The sequence below is a fragment of the Medicago sativa genome, chromosome 2, assembly GCF_051527215.1.
Source record: "Medicago sativa cultivar Bolivia chromosome 2, Bolivia_mono, whole genome shotgun sequence".
Lineage (NCBI taxonomy): Eukaryota > Viridiplantae > Streptophyta > Magnoliopsida > Fabales > Fabaceae > Medicago > Medicago sativa.
In genome coordinates this window covers 6,643,903-6,655,312 of record NC_140750.1, presented here as the reverse complement: position 1 = coordinate 6,655,312, position 11,410 = coordinate 6,643,903, and the positions used below count along the sequence as shown (strand labels likewise).

The following is an 11,410-nucleotide window of genomic DNA, read 5'->3' as shown; positions in this document are numbered from 1 at the left end:
ATTTTTGTTTTTCTCATTTTTGGATCGTCATCTTGACCTTGGTCATTTGATGTAACTATGCTCTTTTTCCTAGTTCTTTTGGTATTTCTTGTGCCGGAACTCCAATTATTTTATTAATATATTTCATTTCAACTTTTTTTTAAAAATGATAATAAAAAAAAAAAAAACAAATGCATGATACAACAATATCTTACTAGTAGAGTATATAGACTTGGCCCTCAAATTAATAATCTTTTTTTTTTTTGGAGAAAAATTTAATAACTTTTTATTTGTATCATATTTTCCTAAATCACAGTGACAACGCTTCTATGAAATTCACCCCTTTTCACCATATTGTGGTAGTATTCTGAAAACAATTGGAATGTGAATATATTGCTATTTAATTACTCATCTCAATTACGCTTCAAAACTATGGTTGATTAGTTCAAGTTGAGTAATCTCAGTAGTGTTTGGGTTGGCGTTTAATTGAGAAATATCGCGTCCTAATGCACTTCTAACGTGAAAATTTAAAAGCTACAAAAGGTAGCTTTTGGATTGCCACGCGTCTAGAGGAAAGAAAACCAGTAACAAACACATACCAAGTGCTTCTAATATGGTTTAAAGATGAACCTTCTTTATTTTTAGTAAAAGAAATGGAATTTGTAAATATGAAAAGGGAATAAATATAGTATTTTACTAAAAATGCTAAATGTTCATCTCCATAACATTTTTTTAGATCCAAATTAAAAATACATGATACTTTAATCAAATTTCATAATAATCTTTTTGGAATAGCAAAATTAGTGATAGAAACACATCCATATAGCTAATAATTCCATATAATATAATTTCATAATATTGTAATTATACTATAAATAAACAAACATAGTTCTTCAAACTGATATAAGAGCAAATAAAAGTTACATATTAATGTCAACAAAGTCATGATGATGATATCCATACTTTAGAACAGCACAGATATCTGAAGTCATTCTCATGAGCAGTGTTCTTCTATAAACCTCTATTGAATAATAACCCTAATAGCAAACACAATAGTACAATGACATAAGATAACAGAAAGAAGAAATCAGAAAGTCATCAAAATAGACAACAACCAAATAAAACACCATACATTAAAACCTCATCACTCTCCAGCATTTTTTCCCCTACATCTGCAAAACAAAATATATGAAAAATAAATTAGAGAAGGTTAATTTGATAAGATTAACTAAACAAGTAAGTATATAAAATAATGTATGTTTACGTGCTTACAAGAAAATAACATGCACCATGCTGGAGTGAGTGAAGAGTGACACCATACTGGTTTGTTAACACAGGCTGACCAGTTTGATGTACAAGAACAGCATCATCCCCAAATGCCGCACGAACATTAAAAGGTCCAGAAGCAACCTCAAAGGCCACATCATTGATGAACACCACTGATTTTGCAGCAACACCTGGTTCACCAATGCCTGAGATACACTCAATCATTTCTCATGTGCAAGTCTAAATACAAACCTTAACTATAGCTACCAAAAGTCAAACTAATACTAAAGCCTATATTTAAGCCAATAGAGCCATGCACACGTGACCCAAAAACCATGGTACACTAACCACGTCTTATTCACATTAATCTTATTACCCACTTTCTCTTCTTTTCCATACATACATTACCATTTTTATCTCAAAAACTATGTTCTTAGGTTCTATAGGCGGTGTAAAATTAACAAGTATATAGATGAAATAATAGGAGTAACCTAAAAGAAAAATAAAAAAATAAACTAGTCAAGATCTTGTGGTTTTGCTCTTGCACTTACAAGATGTGTTAATATAAAAACTTTTCTTAAAATATATAAACAATAAAAATTACTATGCAGAATAGAAGTTTTGAATACTATACATGTTAAAATAGCAACAAAAATTTAGAGATGAAAATATGTGGAATTGTAGTGTTAAAGAAACTAAATAATTTGGGGTCAAATTTTATTTTATTTTTGTCTATATATCATTATTTCAACTTTTTCTGTAACTGCATAAGTAAATAAATGCTATATATGTAATTAATTACCTTGCACTTGAGAAATGATAGGTGATTGAACAGTGATGGTGGAGGAAGTAGTAGGATGTAAAACAGTAGTAGGAGTTGTGGCGGGTGGCAAACAGATGTTCAGATGTGGGGGGATTTGGTGCATTATTTTCACAGACTTATCCTGTTCTTGATCTTTCTTTGAGGAATTAACACCATGGTTGTTCATGATCTCACTAAGCAGGAAACTAGTAGTGCAATTACCAGTGTTATGGTGTTGCTGACCATGTGATTGAGCAGGAACCATGTTGGAAAGTTCAGAAAAGCAAAACCCTTGTGATGTAACATTGTTAGGAAGTACTATTCCTTGTCCATGATGTTGCACTGGGAAGAAGAAAGTCTCAGTAGCTGGTGCAGTTACTTGTGGTGGTGGAAGAAGGGTAGTTACATTTTGAGGCTGAAAATATGTTTGGTTTTGGTTCACAGAAGCAGTTGGAGAATTAGGCACAACATCATTGATGTTAGGGAAACCAAGGGAAAATACTTTGGCAGGTATTAATTCTTTTGGTGGAGATTTCTCAGAGGAAGATGAAGAAGATGAAGGTACAGTAGCAGAAATTTGAGGAAGTGAATTAGGGTTTTGTTGTGGTGATTGATCCTGATTCTGGTTCTGATTCTTGTTCTGGTTTTGGAGATGGCGAAGCTTATGCTTGCTTCTTGATTTGCGGTTTTGGAACCAATAGAAAACATTAGCATCACCAACTTGACCATACTCTTGCAACTGTGCTCTAATCTTCCTTATCTCTTCTCTTGGTGGATTCACCATTCCAGAATTGAAGATAGCTTCAAGTATGCGGATTTGTTCTGGTTTTGGATTCCACCTTGGCTTTGGCTCAGGACTTCTCTCTTCACAACCTATTTCCACAAAGAAGAAGAAAAAAAATGTCTATAATAACTTGTTACAAATTAGACATTAGGGTCTCTAACTATATTTTACGTACAAAAGTTGAATCAGTGTTTTTCTATAGTCAAATATTAGTATAGTTAGATTGAAAATGTAGATAATTACCTGAGGAGTAAGGGGTTCTGTGACAAGCAGATGAGATGAGAGAAGAGTTGATGTCATGCTGCCATTGGTGATGAGTGTTGCAGGGCTTAGACTTAAACATGCTTGGCCAGTGTCTATTTGATGAAGCCATAATTATGATGATGATAAATCACTGATGATCAACTGAAAGCTAGATAGATATCAAAAAACAAAATGAGAAAACAATCTAGAAGCTTTTTTCTCTTGCTTTCTGAAACCCACAGAACCAACAAAACCTTCTTATATAGCCTCTTCACCTACCCTCTAGTGCGTTTCACCAATTCTATAATTGCAATATAATAACAATAATTCATTAGTGGTATAAAGTTAATATTCTCACTCAAGCATAAGAATTTATTTAACATTTAACATATTAAAATGAAAGATGAAAAGTTTATATATATAATACTAATAAATATGGAATATATAAAAATAGAAGAAAGGCAACAAGAATCGCCTGTGAGAAAAGTAAACAAGAAAGGGAAATAATAAATAAAAAGGGAATGAAGAGTAAGAGAGAGTACCGTGTCTCCCATACCTTGCAGTACAATAGGTATAGCTTTTTTTGATTAGAAAACTACTTTTGCATTAATAGTAGGGAGGGAAAGTGAAAAAATAAAAAGAAGTTGTTTTAAAGTAGAAGGAAATTCCCCCCGGATGAGAAGCAAAGGGAACAAGGAAAAGAATACATGCTGGGGACTTAATTAGGAATCTTGTTGGTGCAGAGATGGCAGAGAAAAAAAAGGTCTTAATGCTAGGGCTTTCATCACTTAGAAGAAAAAAAAGGTGTGGAGTGTGTGTGATCTGAACAATTTGTCTCTTTCTTTTAACACATTTCCATGGGGGAAGGGAAAGAGAAAAGGAAAGAGTAGTGAGTTGTGTGTTATTAATGAGATTGTGTAGAAATAATAAGTGTGGGATTATTCTAATGGATGAGGTTGTTGTATAGGAATAAATAGGGGTTGAGGGGATGGAGGATTTTCAAACTTTCAAAGTCAAGAATATTGGGTTGGGTGTGTACTAGTTTTTGATTGGAAAACGGTGGTGGGTTAGTAATTGCAAGTATTTTGGGTCATTTTGGGCAAAGTAAGGACTAAGGTTTTTGGATTGAATCGAGGGAGGCATATTTATTGTCTATTTTACTTCTACACATGTATATTTTCCATCACTAATGTAAATTCACATAGTATATTCTACCCAAAAAAAATAAAAAATCAATTCATGTATATAGTTTTTCCACAACTGCATAACCCAAAAAGCATTATAGGAGGATTAAGAGTACTTTTATAAGGGTTCACATATAAAATATAAATAAAAGAACAAATTTTAGTGAATATATTTATTTATTTGCACCTAGTTCATTTGCAATATCATCTAATACAATGAATAATTTACAATTTATAATAGGGCCGTGCTAAAAAAAATCCCCTTTGAACACCTTACAAGAAGTAAAAAGCAGTAGTATATATATAGAAGAAAAAACCAATTTTTAATGTTTAAAAGCGTTAAATGCATCATTTTCAAGATTCTTTTTAACTTTTTAAAAGTAGTATATTTGTTAGCATCTTCAGATGTCTCTAAAAACAACATGAGTTTTTTTTTTTTTTTTTTTGCAGTAAAAAATTTCGTGAGTTTAACAAGCACAATAAAAACCTATTTTTATAATAAATTTATCAAATTCAATAAAACTTTCTTAATATGAAACCTTCTTTTTTTTTTTTTTGAGGGAATTAATATGAAACCTTCTATTTATCATTATATTTCTATCACTCATCAATAATCAATACTTAAAAAAAAAAAAAACAAGATATTATATGGACATGCCACTCTTCAAAATTTGACTAAAGTTATTCATAAGAAGTAAATAATCAATGATCAAGAGACTATGTAAGAAGTAAATAATAATGCAAATACAATATTCAACGGCAAAAAATAAACAATTGCTCAATATATCAACATATATCACATAATTCACTTGTCAAAAAAAAATATCACATAATTCATTCTAAAAATATATAAATTAATTGGTTTCAGACTCATCCACCCTAAACAGTTTATGGTATTCGGGTCGTTTTCGACCCGATTTATGGGCAATAGTTTTGCTATGATATCTCTTACGATTATCGGGATTTGGATCCTCTGTTGTGGTACAATGGTCCAACACAGATCTCGACCGTTCAAATACCTTGATTGCATATGGCAGCACAAACAAGTTGTTTGGATCAACGTAAATGGGCAATATGACAAAAAAGGGTAGAAGAGATCAACATAGATCGAATCGCATATATGGTGCCCTGATTCTATGTCATATGTTGAAATTTTTATCCTCATTCAGACAGGAGAAAAAATACAATATTAATTCATTTGCATAGTTGTTCAAACGCGTGGAAAACGAGATCGAGGAAAAAAAAAATTCAATGTGTAAACTACACTTTTAGTCAAATAATGATTGTGAGAAAACAAGCTCAGATCAAATGAAAAAGGAAAATCTAACACGATTTTGATGTCGTGTTCTTGTTAGCCAACTATTAAAAACATGATTTGAACCAATAAAAAAACATCATACGAAATTGTGTTCTGAATTACAATTTTCAGTCACAATTGGCACTAGTAAGCCTTGTTACCAATTGATATAATTGTAAACACACTTTATACAATTTGTAATAATGATCCAAAATTAACAAATAATGATCCAAAAAAGAAAGATTAGAGGTTTTAGATTACCTAAATATGCGAACGTCGATGAGTATTTCACTGATCTCCTTCAGATCTTTGAGTGTGTGTGAAGAGAAGACTAACTCTCACTCTGCTAGGTTTTGTGTGAGGTCTAGGGGCAACAACACTAATAAAGGATGATATAGGCATAAATAATGAACCAAGCCCAATGATCCAAGCCCAAGTCACTGTGGGGTCTATAATTGACATATTGTCGTTATTCGATGAGATGACACATAACCTTGTTGCATGTGATTTACCTGGCTTATTGCATGTGATACACTTGGTCTATTGCATGAATAACACTTGCGTTTATTGAACATGATTCTCTAGCCACTTGGCTTGTTGCATGTAATTTTATTATTTTTCCTTCTAATATAGATAAGAGTCCATAATGTACTTTGATCATTGAATTTTACCAAATTTAGGGTGGATTCTCTCTAAGCTTCTAAGCAATCTTGGTAATTAGAGCTCAGGCATAGTGAGATATGAGTGAAAAAAGTGACTAAGTTTAATCTTAGAATGTAAGAGCTTTTAACTAAGGAAAAACCAAGCTCGAAATCTCTATCTTTAATTTAAATTTGCACAAATAAACACTAGCAACGAGTTCAAGAGGTCCAAAACCTCATAATATGTAATTTAGCATCCACTGCATGCGCCCTCACTTGTCGTTACCAGGGTTCCACATTGAAGGTGGATGGAAAAACAAGATATGGGGGTTTGAATTGTGTTTCATGATTTTAAAATCTTTTTCCAAGTTTAACTAAGTCCTTTTTAAGGCAGTTGTTTAGAAAATGTTGAACATAATAGTTCTTTATCAAAATATTTAATTTAATTTTAAAACTAAAGAAACAAGGTGAAGTTAAACCATAAAGAACTTTACATAAACATGAATAGAAGATAGAGAGGGAGAGAGAAGGATCAAATTTATCCTGGTTCATTCTCAACCTGATAGCTAGTCTAGTCGTCCCAATCTAGAGTGTCATTGTTATCTCAACCGAGATGGACTTCTTTCACTACGATCCACCCCAAGATTTCATGAAACATTAATCTCAACCGAGATGGACTTCTTTCACTATGATCCACCCCAAGATTTCATGAAACATTAATCTTAGCAAATCCATTACCCCCGTCACTACCTGATTACTAGATCATGATATTCACATCACTTACACTGTGGCATGACCATGATGACTTCATCACTTGCCCTTTCCCAACCATGATGATCTATGCCAGTTACCCAACTACATGACCATGACAAGTTTACCTAATAATGATATTGACTTCTATGTGTACTTTGTCAGTTCACAGCCAATGAGGAACAATGTTTAAAGTCTATGGAGATTATCTTAAGTGTTTATAGTCACTCTTCACTTTCCAGTTTGCCACTACTGGGCAGGGTTATAATATTGGGGTTGAGTTTGTATTTGATTGATACAAAGGCATAGTAGGAGGATAAACCTATTTGAGTAAATGTTAAAATTTCAATCTTGTATCAGCTCAAGAGTACTTATGATTTATTTATTGATTGATTTACAAATGATCTAGATAAACTCTCACTCGAGTGGATATTTCACTAAGAACACATCTCTATCTTTTAATTAAGGAGTTTATAACACTCACATTAGTTGTCTTGAGTTCACATAGAAGGATATGATGTTTTGACACACAAACGATGATTGAAACAATAACTTCCACACCAATAACTACGACAACAACAACAACAACAACTCTCAGAACTAGTAGTTTCTCTTTATATAACATTGAGAATCCTTTTGTTGGAGTATACAACAAGAGATATAGTGGTTACAAGGATACATACTTAGATGTACAAGCATCTATTGCATCTCTAATGTATCGTTGAAGTGACATCTCTATTAAAATACTCTAAGAGAAATACTTTTTTGTACTTTGAAGATCTTAATAGATTTCAAGCCAAATCAGAGCTAGGCACGTGATCTTAAATACTTGATCCAAATGATTGTCTTGATATTTGAATATATCAACCATCAAGATGATTGCTTGGTCAATTAATCAAGTAGGCATGAAGGTGACTGACCACACAAATAATCATCAGGTCAAAATGATGGCTTAAACTGCTTCACACATATGATGTGTTTGTTGACAATGTGTTGACTAAAGAATTTGCTTGATTGCTTAAGATCTTGATCAACTTGTCTTGTGGTTGATGACCACTTGTCATAACCTCAAAGTTGTCTTCTTCTGTTTGGACGTTCAACTGTTGCATTAAGATCAAAGGATGGCTTTTTTTCTTTCACTTGTCTATATACCATCATGCATTCCCATAGACACAATTATTAGTCAAATTTTTCCTTTATTATTAGTCGTATTATCATCAAAACATAATACATAGAAATTCTTCTTTGAACCTACATGGTTCTAGTACACATTTCACCCAAGCGACATTCCCAGTCTCTAGGAAGAAGCGAGACATGGTGTGTGCCATGATAGGGCCAAACCGCAAGTGCACGGCCTATCGAAGTAATAGTAGTAAGTAGAGTTATCGTTCCGCTAGGGAGTTATGAATTCAATTAACTTTTAGAGAATGATTAGAAAAGAAGAAAGATTATAAAAAGGGAGGTTTAGTTGCTGAAGGTAAATAACAATAATAATAAAAGAGCCTTGGGATCATTGGTTCATCATAACAAACGAATCCTTCACAAGCAAGCCTTAAACTTATAATTATGGGTTAATCTTAATTTCTAAGGACAAGTTTCTCTTTAGCATATCACAGCTTCTCTCGAAGTCAGTGAGTGTATCCCTCCAACAACCACACCTATTCTCATGGGTGATTGCCTTTGGGACCCTTGAAGATCGAAACTTTATGTGTCCCAAGGTTTGCTAGACTATTCTCATGTTTCGCAAACCTTGTCTAAATTCACTTGTTCGGATATCAAAGCTCCGCGTTCGCTTTATGAATTGATATCTGTGATGATGAATTAACCATTATCAAACCCTCCGCGTTCGCTTCCACAGTTTGATAATAATTAATTCATGTTAAAACGGTGAATTTAGATTAGGAATTAAGGTAACATAGAATTAGGGTTTAAGGCTTGGCTTGATCCGGATTACGTCATTAGACTTATCCAACAATCCCAAGACAAAGAAGTCTACTCACTAACGTTCATTGTAGACATGGGGGAAGAAGAGAGAAAGCAATAAAGTAAAAGAACAATAATATAAAAGTGAACTTTTATTCCAAGAACAAAAGATGAATGTTTATGATGGAGTGCTACTCTATTTATAGCTTTACAATTGACTTAAAATCTAAGCAACTACAAGGGCAAAGCAGTAAAACTACAACAGAGTAACTTGGGCTCGAAGAAAAGCAGCAAAAGAGGCTTCTGGGAGGTGGCACGGCCGTGCCACATGTTGGCACGGGCCGTGCCAAGCTTCTGACTTGGTAGAGACATATTTTTGTCTCGTATCTTCGTATTCTTGCACTGTATTTGCTCCAGTCCTCTTTCTTTTGCTCCAAGACACCTTCCATCATATATTCTTTCCTGAAATAAAATAAAAGACAATTTAAAGTAAAATATTCTAAAAGGAAATAAAATGCAATAAAATAAAATCAAATTTTAAATAAAACTAAACTAAATAAAGCAATAAAATAGACTATCTATGACTCATCATGCCACGTCACCTAGTCTGCCCAATCAACACCATGTCAACCATGCAGATCATGACACGTGCGACATCTTCCTTATCCCTCAGACTATCCAATAAACGACCAATCATTCAATCAAACCCTCCAACACGTCATTAATACCACGTCATCTTACCCCTCACCAGCCAGATACTTTTCTTTACTTATCACTTTCTGCCATGTGTCATAACAATGTCATGCCAACCTTATGCAAAAAAATCCCAAATTTATATTTAATCCCCCTGGTCTTTTATATATTTATATTTTTACCTCTCAAATTTTAAATATCACATTTGCCCCTTTAACTTCCTAAAATTGTAAATTGACCCCTAAGTTTTTAAGATTTATGTTTACCCCTAAATTTTATGAAAATTACAACTATGCCCACTTTTTTTAAAAAAAAAAACAAAATAAAAAGAAAATTGACATTAACCATCTAACTCTTAGGAAAATCACCATTTTCCCTTTAGTGTCACCTTGAAAAAATATAAAAAATTCAATTTGATCATTATAAATTCCCCTATGTCATTAGTCTCAATATGAAATATAAATGAATGATTTGAGGAGACAAATTCAAACGTTACAAGAAACTATGAATCCACGGTAAGTTCTATTGGATGAATACAAACAAGAATCATAAGCTGACATATTCAATAGTGATTCTTCCTCAAATAGATGTTGTCGACACATCGAAAATCATCTAGTAGAAATTTATGATTTTGAAGGAAAACTTTAGCATGATGAGTTTGTAAATATGCTTCAAATTGTTGATAAAGTGTTTGAGTACAAGGAGGTACCTGGAGAGAAAAAGGTAAAGATTATTGTTGTCAAGTTAAAAAAGCATGGGTGTATAGGGTGGGAGAATCTCAAAAAGAAGTGTGAATGTTCCGGAAAAAGCATGATCTAAACTCAAGAGAAAATGTGCCGAGAGCTCACAAAGATATTTTTTTTCCTTCTATTGCCAAGATAACTTCATTCAACTGTAAATTCCTAATCACAAGAATTTTTTTATGGAAGAATACACTAGAGAGTTTGAAAAGCTGATGATGAAGTGTGACATTCATGAGAAGGGGGAACAAACAATGGTTTGTTACCTCCGTGGATTGAACATGTATATTGCACATCACATCCAACTCCAACAATATCGGTCATTGGTTGATGTTATACACCTTACAATTTGAGTTAAGAACCATTTACCGAGAAAATCTTCCTACAAAATCTTTCCCTCCGCTAAAAATTTTCCATGCCCATGCAAAACACCAACCAAACAACTCGTGTCCTCGAATGAAGCTCCTTTTAAAACAACCACATAAAACAAACTTAAAGCTACTAAATGTTTCAAATGAGATATTTTTGGGACGACCATGAATAGTAGCATTAAATATATAAGCCTTAATTGTTTTTTTTAAGAAGCTAAATTAGCCCATCCAAATTAGAACCGGGAAGAATCGAACCTTCTTCCATCCAAATTAGCATCGGAAAGAATCGAACCTGAGACCTTGAAGAGTAGCACACTTTCATGTCCCAAGTCAATACCATCAGACTAACGCAAGTGGGTTTAAATGTAACACCGCGTTCTCCCAACAACGTAATATTAATTAATTTAATCAGAGTAGACCAACAACGGAGTGTCACACTGCTAATCAAAATTTCAAAAATAGAAAATAGCTATTTATTTAAACCAATATTTAAAATATCTCCAAAACCTGCAGCGGAGTAATTCTTTAGAAAATACAATTTCAACCAAATCCAACGTCAATGAAAATCTTGGCACAAAGGCCTCAACATATTCAACATTATTTTCGACAATGATAAACTCCATTATTAAGTCTTTTACCAAAAATATGATACATAAAAGAAATGAAGAAAACGAAAACAGTTGCGACGAATCCCCATCCTAATATGTATCAGAGCCCTAGACACTTGAGCCGATCAA

General features: G+C 33.0%; 1 protein-coding gene across 6 annotated transcripts; it reads right to left on the bottom strand.

The window, feature by feature from the left end:
• Nucleotides 1-855: 855 nt before the first annotated feature.
• On the bottom strand, nucleotides 856-4,097 carry LOC146944009 (WUSCHEL-related homeobox 9-like). Of its 6 annotated transcripts, none has more exons than XM_085742389.1 (5): nucleotides 3,617-4,097; nucleotides 3,075-3,243; nucleotides 2,048-2,920; nucleotides 1,252-1,436; nucleotides 856-1,151 (listed from the first exon to the last, which is right to left on the bottom strand). In XM_085742389.1, the coding sequence occupies exons 2-5, from the start codon at nucleotides 3,202-3,204 to the stop codon at nucleotides 1,146-1,148; spliced, it is 1,194 nt and encodes a 397-aa protein (XP_085598515.1). In that variant the 5' UTR covers nucleotides 3,205-3,243; nucleotides 3,617-4,097; the 3' UTR covers nucleotides 856-1,145. The 6 variants fall into 6 exon arrangements, with proteins under 6 accessions (XP_085598515.1, XP_085598514.1, XP_085598512.1 ...); XM_085742388.1 differs by having other exon boundaries at nucleotides 3,075-3,375; nucleotides 3,617-4,096; XM_085742386.1 differs by having other exon boundaries at nucleotides 1,252-1,451; nucleotides 3,617-4,083.
• Nucleotides 4,098-11,410: the final 7,313 nt, after the last annotated feature.

What these genes read in the sequence shown, in the direction of transcription:
- LOC146944009 (XM_085742386.1), bottom strand. Translation starts at nt 3,204, where the DNA reads ATGGCTTCATCAAATAGACACTGGCCAAGCATGTTTAAGTCTAAGCCC. An exon ending in CAGAACCCCTTACTCCTCAG is followed by an intron (nt 2,921 to 3,074) that starts GTAATTATCTAC and finishes TTGTGGAAATAG; the next exon opens with GTTGTGAAGAGAGAAGTCCT. An exon ending in TATCATTTCTCAAGTGCAAG is followed by an intron (nt 1,452 to 2,047) that starts GTAATTAATTAC and finishes AGTGTATCTCAG; the next exon opens with GCATTGGTGAACCAGGTGTT.